A 25,149-nucleotide genomic window follows, 5' to 3' on the forward strand; every position below is an offset into this window, starting at 1 on the left:
TGCTCCAACCAACTCTGCGCATCTCTTTGTGATGACCTGCCAAGCCACTTTGGCTCGAGCTATCTGAGTGTCACGTCCTGACCGAAGGAAGTTCTTGATCAGCCTCTCTACCTGGCCGATACAAGAACTCGAGAAGATCCAGTAAGAAGCGATGTACCACATAGTCGCCAACAACACCTGGTTGGCCACTACTACTTTGCCAGCCAAAGAAAGTCGTGCTGAGCTCTAGTGTAACAACTTCCTCCTGATAGACAGGAGGAGGGGAGCAATCTGCTGCTCGGGAGACAAGTCCAAACCAACCTGACAACCTAAGTACCGAAATGCAGTCCCTGGAGAAATCCACCTAAAACCCTCTCCTGTCATCCAATCGGGCACTAGAGCACTACCAACCGAGAAAGCCACTGTCTTTCTCCAGTTGATCAGTGCGCCCGATGCACATACCTGACTGTGAGCTTGTCTGTACAAAGCTGACACCCCTCTGATCCAAGCATCTGAGAAGCCCATCCTGCGTAGAGTGCCCTCTAGAAAGTCCCAGTCAACTCTGTCGTATGCCTTCTCAAAATCGTCGAGAAGAATCACGAGGTCCTCACCACGGAGCCGTGCTAGGGCAGAAGCCTCCCAAAAAGTAAAGATGTTGTCAAGGATATTGCGTTCCTTGACAAAACCTATCTGAGTCCCATGTATAAGGCTCTCTAGAAGTGGCTGAATCCTCAAACTTAGAGCCTTGGCAAGAATTTTGTAGGCTGAGTTGAGGATGGTGATGGGGTGCCACTGTCGAATCTCATCCAAGGAGCCACCCTCCTTGGGAATGAGGTAGATCAAGCCCTCACTCATGCTGTCAGGCATCACTCGTGTGTGCAAAATGTACTGAAAAGCACTACAGAGATCTGGGCCAAGCAGGTCCCAGTACTCCAAGAAAAAACTGGGAGTTAGCCCATCCTCACCTGGACAGCTACCACGGAGGAGGGCCCTAAGAGCCGTGTGCAACTCCTCAAGCTGAAGTGGCAGCTCAAGCTTCTGACGCATCTCCTCAGTCACAAGACAAGGCATCTGTGCCCAAACCTACTCCCTGCATGCATCCTGACGCTCTGACTGAGGCTCTGCAGACAGTAACTCACGGTAAAATCAGTAGCAACTGCACGCATATCCTCGGGCTTAGAAGCAACTGACCCGTCGGGCCTACGCAACTGACTGACCCTGGCATGCGAATGCCGAGGTCCCACTGCCTCAGAGAAAGCACCAGTCACTCTGTCGCCCACCTATGTCCATTGAGATGCTTGTCGGTGGAAAGCAAACTCGTGTCGCCTCTCCTCTGTGCTAACAAGCTCCTGTCGAGCCTGCTGTAGCTGCTCCTCCAACCAAGGACTGTCTGGATGCTGCTCGTGCATCCTGTGTAACGAAGCAATGCCTCGTCTGAGACGCTGCTCCTCCTCTCTCGCTGCAGCCCGGCGAGCCAAAGACTCTTGGAGAAAGAAACGGCTAATCTGAGCTAGTCCTGAGGCCACTCTGTCAGCAGGAGAATCCTGCCTGTCCAAGCTCTCTGTCCAGAGAGCCTCTACTCGCTCTCTGAGTGTAGAGTCCAACAAGACCCTCTCTGGGATGCGAAGCATCGTGCTCCCTCTCCTCTGCCTGTTTGCCACTGTGAGGATCACTGGTGCATGGTCCGAGAAGGAAGTCCCTGCCAGAATGCCAATTGTCCCACCCAAGTCACTGAAATGGTCACTAGTGTAGAAGCAATCTATCCGCGATAGATTCACTCCTCCCACTCTGCGGTCCGAAGAGAGAAGGCAAGGCTGTATGGGGGCCTCACAAAACTAGAGTGCTGCCAAACATTCGAGACCCTCAGAGTCATACAAAACCTCTCCCAAGCTGCCAGCTCAACCCCATGCACAAAAGCATGGCTACCACCAATCCTGTCAGAAGGGTCCTTCAACATGTTGAAGGCCCCCCCTATGCACCAGTGTTCTGCTTGCGGCAGAGACTCAACTATCTTTGACCAAAACTCTGCTCGAGCACTCGCCACATTGGGCGCATAGATGTTCAGGAAGCCCACAAGGCAACCCTGAACTTGCATAGTAATCCACTGGGCCCTGCCTAACACAATAATCCCTCTGCCCACAATGGTCTGCTGCAAAGAGTCCGCAATAGTCATACATACCCCACCCTAAATGCCTCCAGGTCCAAAAGCAGCTAACCAAAAAGTATATCGTCCACGCAAGAGCTGACCACAACGTCTAATGCGGCTCTCACACAGATGGTGCTCCCGAAGCATAAGGAGATCAATCTCTCCTCCCACAAGGCAGCGCTGAAGCTCTTGACGCAGTCAGTCCCGCTGACGCTGAAACTGGGGCCCACCAAGTCCCTGCACGTTCCATGAGACGATCCTCATGGGGAGCGAGAGAAGAGATGCTGCCGCAGCAGCTAAACGGGCTATCTTCGAGGCTGGCTTGGATGGGGAGTAATCCGCATGCGAGCGTCCTCTAGATAGACGTGACTGCAACGAGTGCCTTGCCCAAGCCCAAGTAGAGCGAGCCGTACGTAAAGCAACCTCCTCTGTCCAGGAGTCCTCATGAATGTGTACATAGCATGGCAAGCACTGTGTATTGGCAAAGAAGTAAACCACAATGTGTCTACATCCTGCTGTATCTGGAGGTGTCACCGCAAACCTGGCCAATGGCCACAAAGTCTAAAGCATGTCTGTAACTCCTAGTTCTCCCATGTGGTGAGAGAACTCTAGGACCTGTGTATGCAACCATCCCAACACTGAGTCGAGAGTCCACTCTGTTCCCTGTCGCAAAGGGGAAAGGAGAGGCCAACTGTTGAGTCCAAGGCCTCTGTTCCCCTAGCTGCAAGGAACAGAACATGGACCTTGAAGCGGGTTGTCTCATGGTCTGCTGAGGGGTCGCCGAGAAAACGAGTAAAGTCTTAGTCGAAGAAGTCCCATCAGTGGCGGATGTCGATGCTCGTCAGACCACCAGGGATAGCTGCAAGGGAGACGTCTGTACCTGTAGAGGGGGTCGCAAGAAAGGCTGTCCCTCTCTCGCCAAGCGACTCATGGCAAAGGCGTTGCCAAGAGATCTCCTAGCAGTCGGAGAGGGCCTTGCCTCTTGGGTTGACTGTGGAACTGGAGCGGGAGGGGGGGGAGTAGGAGCAGGGGGGAGCGGTGGAGAAGGGGGGGGGGGGGGGGGGGGGGGGGGGGAGGTAGGGGGGGGGGGGGGCGGGGGAAAGAGGCGGCGGGAGTAGGAGGCGGGGGGGAGGATGATGAGGAGGGGGGGGAACTCTAGGGGGTAGGGGATGTCGAGGGTGAGGCTGGGGTGGGGGCTGGAGCAGGGACCTCATCCTGCTCAAGAGGACCGAACCGGTTCCCCATGGGAACCCACTGCTGTTGGGTAGGCGCCTGAGGACCACTCTGAGTGCCAGGCTATCGTTGTGGCCCCTGTCGTCGTCGACCACGAGCCTACTGCCATCCCTGCTCCGCTGGAGCCCCAGGCTCAGAGGGTGGCTCTGCATGTGTGCGTTGTGTGTGTCTGTGGCTGCTGGCCAGCCCTTGGAGGCTGGGGCTGAGTTTGTGGTGTAGGTCGTGGCCTCCTCCGTGGTGGACAGGCCTTCGTAGGATGGCCCATCTATCGACAAATGAAGCACTGGTTCGGGAGGCCCGAATACTCCACACTCTGTCTAAACCAACCCCCACTCACCGGAGGCAGAAGAACGACCTTCGGGAATGTGTGAGTGTTTCTGACCAAAACGCGAACTGAGGGAAGGCCAGCCGCCTTGGCAGCTACTGAGGCTGCCGTGCGAGGTGTCTCCAAGACAGTCCCAATGGCTGAGCCTATCCTGGACAGAAGTGGTAAGTACTCCCTCTGCAAACCTGGAAAGCGGACGGAGGTGGGGATGTCTGCCTCCTCTACGAGAACATCCGAAGTAGGGTCGAAACCATGTCTCCATTGTCGAAAGTGGGCTCGTGCTGCTCAGATGGTCAGTGGACTCATAGCGATGACTTTGGACGCCATCTCGGAGGTCTCAAACTCGATCTGATAGTAACCTCGTCCGAGTATCTGTACGTCCAAGATCTTGCCCACCTCTGCGAGAAGGCGGGCCTGGAGAAGGTTATGCAGCTCTCCTCTGCTAGGTCGGGTGCCGAGAATCTTGCAGATGACAAAAGTCGCCTGCAAGCGCTCTACCTCTGCGGCAAGGCTCGCTTGCTCTGTCGGTGAAAGAGCAAGTCGAATGGTGGGCTCAGCGGGGTCCGGTGAGGGGGCTTCAGACGAGTCCCTCTGTGGCGGAGCTGGAGCCTCCATCTGTGTCTACTGCTGTGGCAAAGAAGCGGACGGAGAAAAAACCTCTGCAATCGAGCGCGCCGAGCATTGTCCAAAGAACAATGCCACCAAAGCCAATTGTAGGGAGACTTCGGAAAGCGGAAGGCGGGGGGGTGGCGGCGCGATAGGGCAGCGTGCGGGAAATGCAACACGCAATAGGGGGGGGGGGGGGGGGGGGGGGTTTGGGCTGGGTTGCCGCGCGCAAGGGCAACGAGAGAGGGGGCGGCAGCGTGAGGGCAGCGAGAGAGGGGGGGGCAGCGATGGCACGGGGGGGGGGTGTTAGCAGTAGTGAGCTTCCGTGAGTACAGGCGTGGTGTTTTTCACCAGCATGTCCCATTAGTTGTTGTATGGACTCGGACTTTTGTTCAAGGCAGTAATCTCCGATCTGTGTAGGGAGTCCGCAACAAACCCGCTCAATCTGTTCTTTGAAAGTGACCTCCTTAAACGAAGAGGTGTAACAAACTTTGTCACGTGACACATCTAACCCTATGTGCACGTGGACAAGCTACTTCATGACAAGGGTTCAGTCCAGTTCAGTCAGTCTAGAATAGGAAGTGATCTGGCACTTTTGTGAGTCTGTTCGCAGACTGTGCATGTCCAGACACTTAGTTTAGATGCATATTCTACGATTGCACACAACATGATCATCAACATTCCCATCAGAATCCATCAAGGAAATTTTCCAGTGCATTAAACCTATTTTCGACATTTTTCACTTATTTATTAAGTTACTTTTGTAGGGAACTAGGTAGGGCAATTTTGCTAAGATAATATGTTAGCAAACCAGAGTTAGCACTTTCTGGCAGAAGAGGAAGCGGGAGCACTCGCTCAACAGGCAACTTCTCAGCAAAACCCCCGGATGCCCTAGCATTTTTGCATCACAGCAGGAAGCTAGCGTTTTTGGACCAGATCAGCCAGCGGTTTTGCTCTTGCAGATTCCTGGCCACAGCAGTTTGCATCTGCAAGACACTTCAGCGTTTTTGCAGATCTTCGCGACGGAATTCCCACAAGCATTAGTGTTTTCAAGTTTCAGCAGTTAGCACCCGCATTAGAACCCCCGAGCCTCACAGATCTCACCTTCCCGTAGTAGATCCTCGCCGCACGGTAATATCCTGCGAATTTTGCAGATTCAGCCCGGGAAAACGCAGATTTCAGCATCTGCGTTTTCAGCGCGTCGTCGTCGCATCGTCGCCATCGACATCGTCACCGACATCGTCACCGACATAGAGTCGGAATTCAGCAGATAAAGATTTGCAGATTTCAGCCCTTAGCGTTTTCAGATTTCAGCCCGTCTCGTCGTCGTCGTCGTCGACATCGTCAGAAAGTCCAAAGCATTGTAGAGATTTGTGCAATCATAAGTAGACCGCTCTCGCCATAGAGAGTGGGGCCTTCGGAGGAGGGTTTCACAACGTTCTGGTGTCGTATTCTTCTCTCTCTATCTCTGTCTCAGTACCTTCATTCACAGTGACTATTTACTTTGTTTGTGTCCATTGCACTCTCTCACTAAAGGAACAGAAGGCTCTCCCTTCCGTAAGTAAAAGGAACCCTTGAGCACAGTTTGGAGCACTCATGTTGAGCAAAGTTCAACATTCATATCTACTGCACCTTACATTGGTATCAGAGCTTTGACAGTGTTCTGTATCACTCAAGGAAAGAACCACAAGAACCACATAATTTTTTTTTGCTTGTTGCGGTCGCACATAACCCAAGTCCTCTTGGGCGTGTCGATTTCTAATCGTGTTTTTGAAGAGTGACAAGAAACCCAAGAAAGGTGGTCTTGTCTAGCCTCCCCTTGTGCCTCTTTTCACTCATTGAGAGCGGACCGTGCACTTAGCGGCCGGCCAATCGACGTGAGGTGGAAAAAAGCAACCTTGGTTTGAGCGCAAGGCCGCCAAGGGGTGCGCTCGCGGAAAAGAGCAGAACTCGAGTGAAGAAAAGATCCTTCTCTAACACAGATTGCAAGAAAAAGAAGAACCTCAAGAACCTCAAGACCCGCAAGACCCGCAAGAACCTCAAGAACTCACGAACCCCAAGAACCCAAGCTCCTTGTGAACTTAAGAACCCAAGACTTCAGTGGATGGTCATCACCCGAAGCGGAATGGATACTTCGCATTGAGGTGGTGAGCATGGGAGTAGCGAAGAAGAATTGTCCCCACGAGGAGGTTTTTCTGACCCTCCCCCTTCCCCATCTACGCCAAGGATTGCACCAGATCCTATGGAGGCTTTGCAAGACGATGATGCACACGATGACAACGTGGCACGAAGCAAGAATGGCAACCATGGAACGTGAGCGCGAGCAATTACGCTTGGAGGCCAAAGAATTTGATCGCAAGTACGTAGAAAGACAAACAGAATTGGATCGCAAGGACGTTGTTCATTCTTTCTCTCTCAATTCTAATGTGCAGGCGAAGATTGAAGAGATTCGGGAAAAGGAGACTCTCTTAGTCTCTTCTTCTCCCAAGCATGACACACAGGATTTGCATGATGATTTGAATGACAAGCATGATGATTTGCATAATGATCAAGATGTGATTTCTCACAAGCATGATGATTTGCACAATGATCAAGATGTGATTTCTCACAAGCATGATGATTTGCATGAAGATGACGTGATTGTTCACAAGGATGATGGTTTAGTTGATGCTTTTTCTAGCGAAGCTAACCTCGTTGCAGATTCGATCAATCATGAAGAATCGATCTTGGCTTTCGAGTCGAGGTCCACAGCACTTCCACAGGTAGATTCGATCAAACACGAAGAACGGATTTTGGCTCTTGAGCCTAGGTCCAAAGAACCCTCACAGGAAGTACTATGTGTTCGCATGATTGGTCAGCACGCATTGTTCGACTGTTTCATTCGTGATCGTTTCTTGTATTTTAGTCAGCGTCTTTATGTGATCCCTTTTCCTAGGCATGACATATTGTACGTTGAGCACGTTTCACTCATGAATGAGCACGGATGTATGCGGATTATTCATGAAAAGCTGGAAAGTATGCATTCAAGGAATTCACATTCTATGTTTCTTTCTTGGCACGACACAGTTGTAGAAAGAGCACAAGAAAGTATGAGCACCAAGCATGGGCATTTCTGTTGTGAATTGCCACAGTTGATTGATTTAGATCAGAAAGACACGATTCGATCTCATTGTTTGCGTGTGGGTGGTGAACGGGTTGGCACTTCGTCTATTTGTTAATCTACATTGCATGCATAGTCTTTGAGGAAGATGAGATTTTTTCCAGTCACTTTACATGGAATGGGTATGTTCATGTTTTTGTGTTGGAAGTGGTTTCAGGAATTTTCAGCCTCGGAGATTCTTGAAGAAGGTAGACGCATGACTATAGACGAAGTTGAAGCATCGAAGGAGCCACAGAATACTTTGTGTCGCTTTCGGCGCGGCCCAAAGAAGCAAGCATTGCAAACCTTTATGAAGTTTAAGTATTGCACGATCCACACATCAGAGTGGGCCGACGAAGAGTCCTTTCGAGGATTCCGGATGTTGTTGGCGATCTCCCGCGACGCCATACAGTTCGGTACCAGTACCTCACTTTGAAAAGGCGGGAATGTCACTTGACACATCTAACCCTATGTGCACGTGGACAAGCTACTTCATGACAAGGGTTCAGTCCATAGTTCAGTCAGTCTAGAATAGGAAGTGATCTGGCACTTTTGTGAGTCTGTTCGCAGACCGTGCATATCCAGACGCTTAGTTTAGATGCATATCCTCCGGTTGCACATAGCATGATCATCAGCATTTCCATCAGAATCCATCAAAATCATCAAGGGAATTTTCCAGTGCATTAAACCTATTTTTCCTATTTTTGACATTTTTCACTTATTTATTAAGTGACTTTTGTTGAAAACTAGGTAGGGCAATTTTGCTAAGAGAGTTAGCACTTTCTGGCAGAAGAGGCAGCAAGAGCACTCGCTCAACAAGCTACTTCTCAGCAGAACCCCCAGATGCCCTAGCGTTTTTGCATCACAGCAGGAAGGTAGCGTTTTTGGACCAGATCAGCGAGCGTTTTTGCTCTTGCAGATTCCTGGCGACAACAGACCAAGCAGAAGCCCCAACGTTAGCAGATTCTCCACAGCAAGACCATTTTCAGCCCTAGCGTTTTTGCATCTGCAAGACACTTCAGTGTTTTTGCAGATCTTCGCAACGGAATCCCCACAAGCATCAGCGTTTTCAGTTTTCAGCAGTAAGCACCCCGCAGTAGAACCCCCGAACCTCGCAGATCTCAGCTTCCCGTAGCGGATCCTCGCCGCACGGTCAGATCCCGCGAAGTTTGCAGATTCAGCCCGGAAAACGCAGATTTCAGCATCTGCGTTTTCAGCGCGTCGTCGTTGCATCGGCATCGTCATCGACATAGAGTCAGAATTCAGCAGATAAAGATTTGCAGATTTCAGCCCTTAGCGTTTTCAGATTTCAGCCCGTCTCGTCGTCGTTCTCATCGTTGGCAAGTCCAAAGCATTGTAGAGATTTGTGCAATCATAAGTAGACCGTTCTTGCCATAGAGAGTGGGGCCTTCGGAGGAGGTTTGACAACATTCTGGTGTCGTATTCTTCTCTCTCTCTATCTCTGAGTCTCAATACCTTCATTCACAGTGTCTATTCACTTTGTTTGTGTCCATTGCACTCTCTCACTAAAGGAACAGAAGGCTCTCCCTTCCGTAAGTAAAAGGAACCCTTGAGCACAGTTTGGAGCACTCATCTTGAGCAAAGTTCAACATTCACTTCCGCTGCACCTTACAAACTTGGACACCCCAAGTCAAGATTCTATCGCGACACAACAAAGATTCACTTCAAAACAGTTCACAAAATTGACACGGCTCGGCGTAGTTCCGTGCCCAGAGGTATTGGCCCCAAAGACTGGCACCCCTTTCGGTATTTCTGTTTATATTAATATGTGTTCAAAGTACAAGAGAGTAGGCAGGTGCTCACTCTCAGACTTTGCTCTGAGAAGTAAGGCCTTGCCCACTTATTTAAAGGTACAAGGGATGCCCAAAAGCAGGGCCCGAAAAATCTCTAAAATTAAAAGTTTTTAATCTCAAAAGAAAATTGCCCAAAAGCTGCCATAAAAATCAGCCAACGCATTTTATGGAAATCCGTACGGGTTGCCACGTCATCAGCTAGCGCAAAAAGCGGAATTCCGTACCATTTGCCACGCCAGATTGCCATTGCATTTTGCTAGGGTCCGTACTGTTGCCATGTGGCATTTCTGTCGCAGTTTGTATGTGTGTCTAGAAGCCTGCCACGTCACCAGTTTGTGACATACCCCCCTCTTGAAAGAATTGTAATCACCCTCAATTACGCCTGCAAAAGAGTCAGAGACCATAAACTGTCTTAGCAGACACTGATTGTTACTACCGACACACTAGGCACAACACATCTAGCACATGTACCAATCGACAGTCACATCAACGGACATCACTTGACATCACATGACAAATCACATTCAAATTCATTCCAAATCTCAGACCATGATGAATCGGCAACGTATTTAGTAATCGCATCTAGATCCAGTCGGGACCTCACAGATGCCCGATAACTAATCCATATTGCGATCATGTCTATAGAGATTATTAGACCGAAATGTTGCAGTCATTTTGTCTATCAGTTCCTGCACTCAAACAAGTCAAGTACAAATCAATCAATATCATTTTCATTTTCAGAAATTCTAGTTCATAAAGTCATACAGCAGAATACTGTCAACCCAACAGTATCCTTGAAACCCAAAGGGTCATCAATGACTCTATATCAAAAATCGGGGTAATCTGTTGACAAAGGAGCGGAGCAACTCCTCTCTTGTGCAAGCCCGCTGCATTAGATTTACCCATGCTGAAATTAGGGTTCTATTGGAGTAGACTATACTAAACCGAATGCTTCAAGGTAAAGTTCCACAATGTGAGGAGTATCTGCTAGGTCCTCCTCCTCCATCCACTTCGCATCCAATTCTAGATAGTTCTTGAATTTAACAAAGAACCGCCTAATCACTTTACCTTTAATCTTTCTATCTTTATGTGCCGGTATCTGTTCTGGAACGAGGATCTCCTCGCTTTCCTCCACCTCGTGTTGCTCATCTGGCTTCCCATCATCGGGCACATCGCCTTTAAAAGGCTTCAAGAGACTCACATGAAAAGCATTGTGAATTCTCCAAGTATCGGGCAGCTTCAGTCTAAAGTAGACATCATTTATCTTTTCTTCTATCTAGAAAGGTCTATAGTATCTCATGCTAAGCTTTGAAAAAAGCCGTTTTTTTCCCTTTTTCTTTCTCAGGCGTGCCTTCTCAAATCGTAAGAGCACCCAATCGTCATCCTTTAATTTCAAATCGCAACGGTGTCGATCTGTTGCCTTCTTGTGTCTTTCTTGAGATTTTGCTAAAGCCTCTCGGACCTCGGCAAAAGCAGTGTCCAAGTCCCTCGTGTATTGGTCGGCTTCAAAAATCTTATTTTTTGTGCTTAGGAAGGGTGGAACTGTCACGTGACACATCCCAACCCTATGTGTCCGTGGACAAGCTACACCACAGCAGGGTTCGATCAAGTCTAGATTAGTAGTGATCTGACACTTTTGTGAGTCTATTCGTAGACTGTGCATGCCCAGTCACTTAGCATAGATGCATATCCTCCGGTTGCACACAGCATGATCATCGGAATTCCCATCAGAATCCATTAGCATCAGTCATGGGAATTTTCCAGTGCATTTAGCCTATTTTCCTATTTTTGGTTATTTTCACTTATTATTTTTAAGTGACTTTCCAACAAAAGTAGGTAGGGCAATTTTGCTAAGTTAATATATAAGCAAACCCAAGTTAGCACTTTCTCGCAGAAGAGGCAGCAGGAGGTTCCCGCTCAACAGGCAACTTCTCAGCAGTACCCCCCTCATCACTTAGCCTCGCCATCCCCATCTTTGGCGTTTTTCACAGCATCAGCATTGCCATTGAAGTTCCCCCTTCTGGCGTTAGTTCCCCAGTAGATCAGCCCCATCCTTGGCGTTTTCCCGCGACCAACCCACTTCAGCCAGTAGCGTTTTTGGGGATCGCTAGCATATGCAAGATCAGCGTTTTTCTTCAGCAAGTTCAGCAAGCAGACATCAGCCTTTGTAGCATTTTCATCAGCAGATGCATTTCAGCCCTAGCATTTCCTGTCTCCAGCCAATCGGCAGCAGAAGCAAAGGTACATCAACGTTTTGGCAAGAGACAGAACCAGCCAGCGTTAGTGCATTTTCAGCCTAGACCACATCAGATCCACAGCGTTTCCAGCCCTAGGATACAGTAGCAGATTTCATCCGAAGTTGGTTGCAGATGTTCCCTCATTTTCAGCCATAAAAACGCAGCCAAAACAGTCATTTTCAGCCACCAAGAAGACCACGAAATTCAGCCAATAGAAGATCACTGATTTCAGCCTAAGTCGCCGTCGTCATCACCGTCGTCGTCGTCGGCATAGTCCCATTGCATCAGTCCATTGCATACGCATTGTACACCTTTGTGCAATCAAAGTAGACCACTCTCGCCGACGAGAGTGGGGCTTGCTAAATCTGTCAATAACAGTCGAGATACCGTCGTGCCCACTCTGTGTCTTCGAGAGGAGATCAAAAATGAAATCCATAGCAATACTTTCCCAGGGGCAGGTGGGAATGGGTAAAGGCTGTAACAATCCTTGTGCTTTATGCGTGTCAAACTTGACCTTCTGGCATACCAAGCAACTGTGCACAAAGTCGTGCACATCCTTCTTGAGTCTCGGCCAAAAGAAGTGACTCTCCACACCTTTCAAGGTGGTATCAATGCCGCGGTGACCTGTAAAAGGTGGACAGTGGCATTCGGTTAGAACCTTTTCCCTTTGCATATCTTGACACAGAAAGGAATCCCTTTCTCGTGGGGACCCACAAAGGTGACTGCCTTTCAGACTTTGAAAGAGAAATTGACTACGGGATCAGTTTTGACTTTGCCAGATTTGCAAAAGTCATTCAAAGTATGCTTGTGGTCGTAGTCCGAGTGCGGTCTTAATGCAAGAAGGCCTTGTCATTGCCTATGAGAGCTTTTGGCGGTTATCCATGCTCTTACTCAGTGGCAACATTACCTACTCGGAGCCGATTTTACAGTCTTCACTGATTATCAGAGTTTACGCTACTTCTTGTCACAAAAGCCGCTTTCGGAAAAGCAGATGTAGTGGGCTAACATCTTGTCACTGTGACAAACTTGGACACCCCAAGTCAAGATTCTACTGCGACACAACAGAGATTCACTTCAAAACAATTCACAAAATTGACACGGCCCGGAGTAATTCCGTGCCCAGAGGTATTGGCCCCAAAGACTAGGGCCCCTTTCGGTATTTCTTTTTATATTAATTTGTGTTCAAAGTACAAGAGAGTAGGCAGGTGGTCACTCTCAGACTCTACGTCCAGATGCATTGAGAAGTGAGGCCTTGCCCACTTATTTAAAGGTACAAGGGATGCCTAAAAGCAGAGCCCCAAAAATCTCTAAACTTAAAAGTTTTAAATCTCAAAAGAAATTTGCCCAAAAGCTGCCATAAAAACCAGCCAACGCATTTTACGGAAATCCGTACAAGTTGCCACGTCATCAGCTAGCGCAAAAAGCGGAATTCCGTACAATTTGCCACGTCAGCCTGCCATCGCATTTTGCGGGGGTTCGTACTGCTGCCACATGGCATTTCTATCGCAGTCTGTATGTGTGTGTTTGGAAGCCTGCCATGTCACCAGTTTGTGACAAGAGTCGGTAGAAAGAATCCCAAAACCGTTCACAATATGCGTCCAAAGTGTCACCCTTGGTCATCTGAAGATGGTTCCAAGCGGTTCTCACATTTGGTTCGTACTCCTGGGTCAATCAAGAAGAAATAAAGAGCTGTTTGAACCTCAATCACTTAGTCGGGGATTCTTTCCTCAGAAGAAGAGTGGACCACCATGTTTGTGCATTTCCCTTCAAAAACGATGTTGCCCACCTGATCTTGGAGTGCTCTTGAGTAGTGTGCTCCGGAGAAGGCTATATCAAATTGTTGAATGAATGCCAAAGCCTTCGGAGCATCTCGGAATCCGGAAAAGGATTTAAATTTCACTGATTGTCCAGCCTCTTTAAATTCCTTTGTCGTTTTGTTCTTGTCTTCGAGGAAATCATACTGGTTGGCTCTGTAAAAGTGTTTCTTCTTTGCATAAAACATGTGATCGTCGATGTCCAAAATGCCAGAGGATGACTCCTCCATAGAATTGTCAGAAATTGGTTGGAATCTGATCTTCTTTTCCTTTTTCTTGTTCTTTCCAAAACTGCTTCGCTTCTTGCCCTTTCTATCCTCCTCGCTCAAATCGGAAGAGGAAGAGCTAGAAGATCTATCGGAAGAAGAACTGGGTAGCTCGAAACGCATACGCTTCTTCTGTTTTCGTGCAGTTGCAAAAGAAGATTGACGGCCCAAGTAACCGGGGTAGTCAATCCCCTTGTTGCGTTTCTTCAATTGCCTCTTCGATGGCTTCTTCGTGTCTAGAAGCTGATTGATTCGGGTCTCAACAACATCATGGAGTTCTTCTTCAGTAAACATCCTCAGAGTAAGAGGTTTCTTGATTGTTGGTTCGATTGGTGTCTCAATGGCTTTTTGCCACTGAGTTTGCACTTCATCCATCGAGTGGTGGGTCAGAAATTTTGCATACTGGGGATCCTCGGCAAATTGAAGCATCTGCTTTGCGCACTCGTCAACCTGTTGTTGACGTTGCATCTCCATGAGTTCATACCGCGAGGGCCGAGGTGGCCCATACTCATTGTCCACTAATCCGGTGGCAGATGGAGTTGTTTGATTCTTTTCGGAATCCATAGGTGTCGCGAGTGGAAGGATCAGATGTCTCGGTAGAAGAGAAATCGGTTGTGCTCTGACACCACTTAGCATTGTAACAAACTTGGACACCCCAAGTCTAAATTTTGTCGCGACATGAGAGAGAATCACTTAACACACTCCACAATTTAATTGATTTGACACGGCCTGACGTAGTTCTGTGCCAAGAGAGATTGACTCCAAAGATTGGCGCCCCTTTCAATATTTCTATTTGTATTAATCTTTGAGCAAAGTACAACTCTCGTAGGGGACCTCCGCTCTCAGGCTCTGCGCCGAGATGCTTTGAGAAGTGAGGCCCCTATGGGCCCTTTTATTCTTATAAGGGATGCCAAAAGCAGTTAAACTCAAAAGCAAAGTATTCCAAAGACAACTTGGTCCGAAATCTCCCAAAAAGCAGTAAGCGCAGTTTACGGAAATTCCGTACAGCTGTCAGTGCAAAAAGCAAAATTCCGTATTGTTCTGCCACGTCAACAGTCACGCGTCCGTATTGCTATGCCACGTCATCTATCAGCTCGAATCACGAGGATTCGTACTGTTGTCTGGGCAAAACTACCACGTCATCAATTTGTGACACAATACCTTTGGGCATGGAACTACGCCGGGCCGTGTCGACTCAATCTTAAAATGTGATAAAGTTGTGAAGTATTTTCAGTGATTCTTTCGTGTGTCGTGTTAGATCCCCGACTTGGGGTGCCCAAGCCTGTGACAATAGCCGACAAAGAGTACGGGCCACCTCGGCCTATGGAGTATGAACGAATGGAGATGCAGCGTCAACAACGAGTTGATGCTTGAGCGAAGCAGATGTTCCAGTTTTCGAAGGATCCCCAATACGCGAAATTTTTGACCTGACACCCGATTGATGAGATGCATTCACGATGGCGTACAACCATCGACTCACCATTAAAGTCAGCCTTGAAGAAACCTCCTGTTCCCGGATGTTCACCAAAGATGAACTCGACGACCTTGTCGAAAGATGAGTCGACCAACTTCGAGGGGCCACGAAGCATTCGAGAAGACGCAGCAAGGGAGTAGACTACAGATGACAATCTGAGATAGCCAATTCAGTGGTTTTGGATTTATTGAAGTCTTACATTTTGAATCAACTCCGCTCCTTTGTCACAAATTACCTAGATGGAATAAAGTCACTGATTTTCCTTTGGAGTTTAGGGATACTGATGTGCTAACAGTATTCTGCTGTATGACTTTATGAATAAAGAACTTGGAAATGGGAATTCCCGAAAATGAATCTGATTTATGTGTACTCTGAAACCGGCCTGTTCAATCCAAAAAGGGCGGTAGACTTTACTTCAAACCTTGATTTAGCTTTCACCCATTATTAGTCGTCTATTTTACCTGTACTTTCAAGACACAACAAAGGGGAGAGGGATACAGGTTGCTAAATTGCACCTGTATGAGTAGACCGACACCAGATTGGCCCCTAACTTAGGCGCCCCTTTCGGTATTTCTTTATTGTTCAAAAGAGGGAATAAACGTTGTGGATCCCTACAAGCTGCCCCACACAAACTTGGCTGAATTTCAACTGTTCCGGCCCGATTTCGGCAGCATAACTGTACTAGGACCCTTCGCATTCAGTATTCCCACGCATTGACTGACCTTCCCGACGCATACGGGCACTTTACAAAACCTGGCGAGAATCTGCAGCACGCTGAATTCTCTGTTTTCAGCCCCGAAAATGCGCCAGATCACCTGTACAGCGGTCCCCTCGCGTCCCCGAACCTCCTGGGGTTATTAGGGTCCGTTTAGGGCCAAAACCCTAAACCTGCAAAAAGACACAGCAGGCTGTAATTCACTGTTTCGGGCTCCGTTTCGCGTGCTGGTCGCATCCGTATCAAGTCCTCGAGCTCCTGCACCTGTAGGGCTACTTGCCCTTTGAATCGGACGAGATTTCTGGTGTGAAACCTCTCCGAATTCACCTGTACCTGCGGGGGATTAGCCGCTAGCTAATCCAGTACCTGTGCAAGAGGCTCTTGCCTCGGCAATCGCGCATGAACCCACACAACTGTACATTGGTCAAATGAAAAGCCCACTAGTGGGGCATAACATACTGCCATAGAGGAGAGAGAGGGCAGTGCGTAGCGTGCAGGGCATCACTCCTGGCACCGCACTGTGCATAAGAGGGAAAGCAAGCACTCCATAGCTCTTAACCTGTGACAGGCTGAAAATGAGCCCTTCTCCTCTCTAAAATCAGCGCCCCCTTTTCTTGCATGAGGAAAGTGCACCAGAAGGTGCCACTTGGCACATTTATAAGCATTTTCCCATTTCGGGGTTGCCGCCTAAAAATCTCCCAACCGGTTGCCCAGTTGACTTCACGGCAGAGTAAGAAAATGTTCCCCTTGTCATTCCCGAGGTAATGACACAAACACATTTTCAGGTCCCAAAATAGCAGTTCCCTAAATTTTAGGAGATGTTGCCATTGTATCTTTCTAGGTCATCCGACCCTCGTTGTACACTGTGGCCACATCCAGAACTGAAATGTAGCCTCTGTAGCAAAGGATTCCACTTTGGCTAACCACAGTCCTTGTCCAACCTTAGTGCTCTCTTGCCCTCAGGCCTGGACTCCCTCTGGACAGTTCCACACTAGCTATGCAATGCAGGGCAGTTAGATTTCCCGAGGGGTGTTTCCAAAAAGTGAAAGTAAATAGATAATAAGAAAGAAATCAACAAAAAGGATAGATAGTAGTCACACGTTGGTGACATACTCTCTCATGTGATTTTGTTTGAGTGCAGGTTCGAAAGACGAAATGACTGCAGCATTTTGGTCTTGAGATTTTATGGACATGATCGCAATAAGAATTAGTTAATCCGACAACAGTGAGGTCCGATGTGGATCTAGATGCGATTGCTAAACACGTTGCTAGGAATCATGGTCCTAGATCTGGATGGATTTTATGTGATATAATTTGAATATGATGGAATGTTCAGTGACTGTCAGCTTTGTGCAAGTGCTAGAGTTGTTCATCTAGTGCGCCGGTACTTAGAGTCAGTGTCTACTAAAGTAGTTTATGGCTTCTATCTGTTTTTGCAGGCGTAATCAAGGACGATTACAATTCTTTCAAGAAGGGGGTATGTCACAAAATTATGACGTGGCATGTCTGCCCAAGGACATAAGTTGTTCCAACTTATAGGGTCTTGTTCGATGGGGCCCTAGGGACATTAAAGAGAGAGGATCGCGAAAATCGCATCGACGTGGCAGTTGTATGCTGGCTGATGATGTGGCAGCCGTACGGAATTCCGTGATTTGCGTTGGCAAAAATTAGGGCTAGCTTTTGGGACTCAAAGCTTTTGAGTTTGAAGCTTTTCATGTACTGCTTTTGTAGAGCCCTTGGGGCCTTTAAATATGAACCCGGGGCCATTCTCTAGCTCAGGCTTGCTCATAGTGTCCTCCGAAACCTCGAAACGGCGAAACGGCCGAAAGGTTTCGGTGAAACTGGCGGAAGGAGTTGAAATTTTTTTTGCCCCCATTTTGACTAGTTGACAACCATCCGTTTGGGGATTTTTTAAGCCATGTACCTTACCTTGTTGTTCACTTGTGACTCAAATCTCACATCTAGATTTTGGTAGGTCACATGTCTTGACAAGTGAATTTGTATGTATGTTCAATATACAATTACATGTACATACATGTAAAACGAAACTTGTCTTTCGCTTTCTTTGAGCTCCGAAAGGAAACGTTAAGGACCCTCAAGCCTTGTAACTTTGCTCAAGCATTAATATAAAAATAAATACCGAAAGGGGCACCAGTCTTTGGGGCCAATATCTCTAGGCACGGAACTACGCCGAACCGTGTCGACTCAAGTGAACCGTGATTAAAGTTGTGAAGTGTTTTTAAGTGATTCTCTCGTGTGTCGTGCCAGATTCTCGACTTGGGGTGTCCAAGTCTGTTACAAAATGACCTATGAGTGTCAGGCATGAAGTAGATACGTGGTCAACGACAAGCAACCGAAGACGAGGCGGGTGCAAAGAAGAATAGCAGAGAGAGAGAGAGAGAGAGAGAGAGAGAGAGAGAGAGAGAGAGAGAGAGAGAGAGAGAGAGAGAGAGAGAGAGAGAGAGAGAGAGAGAGAGAGAGAGAGAGAGAGAGAGAGAGAGAGAGAGAGAGAGAGATGCTTTTTATTTTAAAAGCTTTTGAGGCTCTGCTTTTGGGCATCCCCCCCCCCCCCCCCCCCCCCCTCTCTCTTCGGTTGCTCGCCATTAACCATGTATCTACTTCTCACGCCTGGACACTCGAGATGCTTTTGACGGAACCACCCCCCTACGTGTGCTACTTGTTTATTGACCATTCTTCTCTGCTCCGGCCCTGTCTTCAGTGGTTTGTCGTTAACTATCTGCTTCTCATGCCCGACACTTTAGATGCTTTCGACGGAATCTCTCCCCCCCCCCCCCCCCCCCCGGTGCCGCCATTGGACGCCTGTGCTACCTGTAGTGTCTTTGGTTGCTTTATTTTTTTGTTCTGCTACGCAAGGATTAGTTTGTGAACTGATTGTTTTGCTTGTGGGCCGGTTTTCTTTTGTGTGTTTGCATGTGCCTGTGTGGTGTTTGCTTGTGCTTGGGGTGACACGTTCAGTACTGGCGTGTTTGTGGGGTGGGTGAGTGTTTGTTTGCCTGTTCTGCTTGTTTAATGCATGTCGTTTCTTGTTTGACAGGGCTGGGTGTTGGGTCTCTATAGCTCGTCTTCAACTTTTTACCCCATACTTTATGAGGTTGCAGATTCCATAGCTCTTGGATTGCTAGTAGAGATGGTGGAGGCTTCTCTCTCCTCTAGTCTCTTGGATCTTTGAAGCACAGATGTTTTGTGGCGGAGCATGTCTGTTGCATCTTTGATGCACTAATGTTTTGTTGTGGAGCTGCATTCTTTTTGGAGTTAGCTTTTGTAAGACCCTTGAGTAGAATTTTTGAGGGCCTCCGAGTGCCCAAACAGTGGGTGGAGCTTTTGACAGCCTCCGATTGCTAACTGTCACAAAGTGATGACGTGGCGGACAACAAAAACCCTAATTTCTGCCAGAAATCCTAATTTTTGGAAATCGCGGAGGCTAAAAAAAATTTAATAATAATAAATTTAAAAAATAAAAGTAAAAATGATGAGCGACGCAAATTTTGCTTTTTCTATAAAAAAAAGAGAAAAGACTCTCTAAGAGAGAGAGAATTGATGCTTTTTATTTTAAAAGCTTTGAGGCTTTGCTTTTGGGCATCCCTTGTATCTTTAAATAAGTGGTGAGGGCTTCACTTCTCAAGGCATCTGGACGTAGAGTCTGAGAGTGAAACCCTAGCCACTCTCTTGTACTTTGATCTGATCAATATAAAAAGAAATACCGAAAGAGGCGCCAAGTCTTTGGGGCCAATATCTCTAGGCACGAAACTCCACCGGGCTAGTGCAAATCTATTGTGATCTGTGAATTGTTTTGAAGTGGTTATTTGGTGCTGTCGTGGTTGATTCTTGACTTGGAGTGTCCAAATCTGTTACAGTGGTATCAGAGCACGGCCGATTTCTCTTCTATGGGAAATCCGATCCCCGAATTTTTTTTTTCGCGGCACCTATGGCTCCAGGCAATGATCAGTCGACTCCCTCTGCATCTGGAGATGCGGGCAGGGATCACAACGAAGATTCCGGCATGGAGTACGGCCCACCTAGGCCTACTCCAACGGAGCAGCAAGAGATGGAGCGTCGAAAATTGATTGATGATGCAACAAAGATGATGCTCAATTTTGCCAAGGACCCGAAGATGGAAAAATATATGAATCAGACCTCTTTGGAAGAGGTACAGATGGAGTGGCAAAGAGCCACAACACCACTCCCGAAACCCGCTCTCAAGAAACCTTCTGCCTCCAAGAAATATATGGAGAAGGAACCGGAGAACGTGGTTGATGCACGGATTGCTCAGCTTTTCGACGTGCAAAAGAAAGGCAAAAAGCACGGCAAAAAGTAGAAGAAAAGCACTGACTTCCCGGGATATTTGGGTCGTCGGTCGACATTTGACAAGGCAAAGAAATTGAAGATGAAGTTCTTCTTCTTCTTTCTTCTAGCTCTTCAGATTCGAGCAAAGAAGACAAGAAAAGCAAAAAGCGAACCAAGAAACAACGCTTCGGAAAGGGCAAGAAAAAGAAATACCGGAAGGGGCGCCAGTCTTTGGGGCCAATATCTCTAGGCACGGAACTCCGCCGGGCCAGTGCAAATCTATTGTGATCTGTGAATTGTTTTGAAGTGGTTATTTGGTGCTGTCGCGGTTGATTCTTGACTTGGAGTGTCCAAGTCTGTTACAACATAAAAAGAAATACCGAAAGGGGCGCCAGTCTTTGGGGCCAATATCTCTAGGCACGGAACTCCGCCGGGCCAGTGCAAATCTATTGTGATCTGTGAATTGTTTTGAAGTGGTTATTTGGTGCTGTCGCGGTTGATTCTTGACTTGGAGTGTCCAAGTCTGTTACACTAACACTATGAATGGCCTGTTTCTACTGCAGCTCTCTTCAGCACTCTACTCCCTTGTCTCCAGATTTTGATGTACCTCCCTAGTTTTATTCCCTGTATCATTGCAGGTTTTTCCCCTTTTGTTTGGTAATCCTGGTGTTTTTTCACTACCAGTAGTATGTCTGCATTTTTATGAATGTACATATATTTATGGGGCCTGTGTGTGTGTGTGTTATAGATAAATGTGACTTTGCACAAGTACACTAGTGCGGTAGCTGTTACACCCTTGTTCTAATCTTTTTTTAACCAGACACTTGTCTTATAGTGGACTGTTTGAAGTCACCAAATCGCACATTCAATGCTCTTTAAGAAAGGTATCCAGAGGCACAATTTATCGCATACAGCTTTTTGTGGCAGGGCTACCAGTGTTTTATGTGAGTTAAATGGATATGCTTGGGACTTGAAGCAACCCTGATTTGCTGAAATGATTGTCATTTTGTTAGGATGTTTAAACATATATGCTTGTTAAAGTGGGAACAGGATAATTTCGATAACACAGAAATTGCGTTTAGGCATTATGTAAGGTCCAATCAAAGGATTTTTTCTTTTTAAAATAGGATATACTATGAGTGCTGCTTGAACTGCTTTTATTGATGTACTGCAGACTGGCCAGTTCTGGTTTTTCTATGGATTCGCTTCCTATTGAAGTGATAGGCAACATATTATCTCATGTGGCATCCGCCCGTGATGTGGTGATTGCGTCGACAACATGCCGAAAATGGCGAGAGGCTGCTAGGCATCATCTTCACAAGCTCACTTTTGCCTCTTCAGACTGGCAACATTACAATAACTTCACTGTGAGTCTTTGTGAGATTATCATCACTGAAACAGTGATGCGAACCAAGTGTCTTCATGAGCTATCGATCTGCATGGGACTTACAAAAGAGTTCTCTGCAGCACTCGTCATAGCGTGGCTCATGCACACAAAAGAGACACTTAAGTCCCTCACTTTCATGAACCCCACACAACCAAAGGTGAATATTTTGGAGAAATGTGGTGGGCAGAAGCTGGAGCGTCTGGTTTGGGGATTTGCACACATATCAACAGTTGACCCCACTATACACAAGTTTCCATCCCTTATTTCTTTGACTCTCAACAATCGGGCTGCTCTTTCGGCTTTGGACCTCAATCTGTTACTTTCTGTGTGTCCGAAGCTCGAGATTTTGTCTCTGGCAAATATCGACATTTCATTTCCGAATGCACGATTCATGATAGAACTGAACAGTGCCTCACTGAAGACACTCTATATTGAGGGGCTTAGTGTTGATACGGTTGTGCTGGAAGCAGATAAGCTTGAGAGTTTGATTTTGAGGGATTCCACATTCGAGCAATTTGAGCTTGTGAGCAAGGGTAGTTTGCGGCATCTACGGATTGAGGATGTGAGCATTATACAGCTGGATATTGGGCAGTCAGCTGATCTACTTGAGGAGGTGATTGTAAGCGACTTCACAATCATATGGCCACGGTTTTATCAAATGATCTCAAGAGCAAGCAACTTGCAAAAGTTGAGGCTTGGTGGCTTAGATGCAGAGGAGGAGGCCATTGATTTGGATATGATCGGATCATCATTTCCCTCATTGAATTTCTTGGCTCTTAATTACAACATAGGAGATGGGCATTATGAGCATGCTTTCCGTGGCTCTACAATTCTAGAGAAAGTGGTTGTGCTTGAGCTTGGGACTGCAAAGATTCATGAACTTTCTGCTCAATGGATTGCCGGCTTTTTAGAGCGATGTCCCAATTTGAAAAAGCTTGGGATACATGGCACCATTTCCGAGGCAAAATCACGTAAAGACTACCAGCTTATTGGCAGGTTCACTTCCTCGATTATTAATCTCATGCGCCAATACCCGCATGTTGATGTAAATTTTGAGTTTTGTTGAGCTTTTCTTATTCTTGAAATCAATAAAGCATTGTTTATGTCAGAATTTTTCTTGAAGGTTTGTGTTAAGTTTTCCTCTAAATATTGTTGTTTGCATAATCATTTTTATAAGACGGACTGCTCAAATGCACACGTCGAGAAGAGTAAACATGATACCTTGCTTGGGGTGGGGGCGGGGGGGAATATTCTTTCAGATTGTCAATGCCTGGGTACCAAGTCCAGTATTATGTTGATCCAAGGTATCCATTCCCCGAAATAAACTTTTTTCTAAAACCTTGAAAAAAGCCTACTGGCAGAAAATTTTATAGGTAAATTTACCTTATTTGAAGGTTAATTTTAGAGGTAATTTGACCATATTTGAAGGTTTTTAGTATTTACACTAGCATTTTCAACATCTTGTAGGTGTTTTTGCCTTAAGATTCAACATTTGGAGGTGAACTTCAACATTTGGTGGTGGAATTACATAAACCTAGGTTTTGCTTGAGCATTGGAGGGATCCCAATTCATGAGACCTGGCCTGCTCTGTGGAATGTCAGCAGTATGACTTGTTGTGAGACTAAGCTTGAAAGGATTTAATTGTTCTGCTTGGCTGCTCGTGCTAAATACGGATTTTTAAGTTTTGATTGGCTCCTCGGGAAACGGGAAAATTTGCATCAACTTTTCCTCGTGTACAAAGTGAGCATGGCTCGTTTGAGCTTTAGATTCTTCCTTTTCTGTTAGTCGGAATCGCTTAACAGCTTCTACTTATTAGAAGGTCAAGAGCAAGGTTTTCTTTCAAGCACCTCCTGTAGACAGGTTTGTTGATCAGTTGGCTGTGTTCGGTGTGCATAGGTTGTCGTTTTGGATAATTGAGAAGAATCAATTGATAACTTGCCTTTGTCTTCATGTTCGTGACCATTGAGGAGTTGGCATTGCACGAGGTGTAGATAGAGTTGCAATTAGCTTTGTTGTAGTTGTTCGTTTTCTCTCCTGTCTACACATACACATCTGCCTCCACATAAGTCATCAGAAGCAAGTTAGCAGAGTAGTTCGTTCCTACGTTGTGAGTATGAAAGCTGTTTTCTGTAGTGAACCTCCAAGTTTACAAAAACTTGAGTTTACCCCTTTCGATGAGAAAATTGGCCGCTCTTCAATCTGCAAGCCCATTGTCTTTGACAAATTGAAAAGTGAAGTATTTGGTTGATGTTTTGCATGTGCCTAGTAGTACAGAACTTGGTGTTTGATAAATCAAAAGAGGTATGACAATCAAAGGATGACCACATGGTAAGAGGAAACTTTCAAGGCAAGGGGATTTAAGTCGTGGAAACTTTTGCAACAACAAAGTAAATAATGGCAAGCCATGTCTGACGTGCGGAAGTCAAAACATTTTGAGCGTGACTATTCTCGGAGAAGGTAGCAACAAAGAAGTTATGGAAGTACTAGCAGGGGTACAGGTGAGCCGAAAAGACTATTTGTTATGCAAAATATGATGAATGTTGTCTACAAATGCATCAAAATCTGGTGTTGGTGTATGCTATGTGGATTTGGGTGCATTGAATTAGGTGATCAGACATGGTGGATTGTTTAATGACCTACCATCTTTGGACATTCCTGGTTATGTTGAGACTCCGGGTGATACGGTGTATCGTATTGTGTTTATGGGTAACTTGCTAGCAACCATGAAGGGCCATCAAGTAGTTTGTCATAATATTTCAAGGCCCTTTTAGCAACAACGGGCCCAATTGTTGACATTTGCTTTTGACAGAACGCAATGATTGTGCAGAGCTTTTTAGAGTCCATGTACATGAACATAAAAATAGCAAGGCATGTGCTCTCTCTCTCTCTCTCTCTCTCTCTCTCTCTCTCTCTCTCTCTCTCGCTTGCAGGGGCCAGGATGTCACTTAGAGCCAGAGACACAGCTGCACTACACATCATTGCCCGGCGTACTATGAGATACGAAGCCGCTTCCATTGTCTGTTCAGAGAGGGTTTCGGACCATTTTCTAGAGTCATGAGATAGGAGGATCAGAGATGTCTCGGATTGTTCCTACTAGAGCTGTGCAGACTTAGGGAGAGCTTGCCGAGGACATCAGGGGAAAGATAGTCTCAGAGACAGATCACAGGTTTCTTTACACCAGCCAGGGGAGAGCAGAGGAGCAGTCATCACAACAAATTTCAAAGCCCACCCACACTAGAGGTACGTTGATTGATCGAGCTATTGAGCTAAGGCAGATCCAGACGCCCACGACCCCGAGGGGTCTCCCACCATCGAGGAAGGTTGCAGTAGAAGATCCAGATCACTCTAGCTCGACATGCAAGACGCCCAACTAGAGTACTGACCATGAAGGATGTTAATGAGATTCGACAGCGACGACTGATGAGAGATTTCATTTGAACCCCCCCCCCCCTCTATCTCGTTTCAATTCCGGATCAGCTTCATATTCAATTCCTTAGTGTTTGAGTTTTTTAGTCTTAATTCTTTGTACTTTTCGTACTCAGACATGGTATCATATTCACCAATTGTCACTTTTTGGTCTCATAGGTCATTTTGGCCTTTCGAAGACGTTAATATAACATTTCATTCTCTCTCTCTCTCTCTCTCTCTCTCTCTCGCACATCCAAGCAAATTAGTTTCCTACGACATTAAAACTCTCTTCTCTCTCTCT

General features: G+C 46.7%; 1 protein-coding gene across 4 annotated transcripts in view; it reads left to right on the forward strand.

Annotated features, from left to right (window-relative positions):
• LOC147431367 (F-box/RNI-like superfamily protein) overlaps positions 1-22,551 on the forward strand; it is a 29,763-nt gene extending 7,212 nt beyond the window's left edge. For all 4 annotated transcript variants that reach the window (XM_086493972.1, XM_086493971.1, XM_086493974.1 and 1 more), the window contains exon 2: positions 21,228-22,551. In XM_086493972.1, coding sequence (XP_086350098.1) covers positions 21,228-22,506 — 1,279 coding nt within the window. In that variant the 3' untranslated portion in view covers positions 22,507-22,551. The remainder of the gene's footprint in view (positions 1-21,227) is intronic.
• Positions 22,552-25,149: the final 2,598 nt, after the last annotated feature.

The sequence above is a fragment of the Adiantum capillus-veneris genome, chromosome 21, assembly GCF_014529385.1.
Source record: "Adiantum capillus-veneris isolate H3 chromosome 21, ASM1452938v2, whole genome shotgun sequence".
Classification (NCBI taxonomy): domain Eukaryota; kingdom Viridiplantae; phylum Streptophyta; class Polypodiopsida; order Polypodiales; family Pteridaceae; genus Adiantum; species Adiantum capillus-veneris.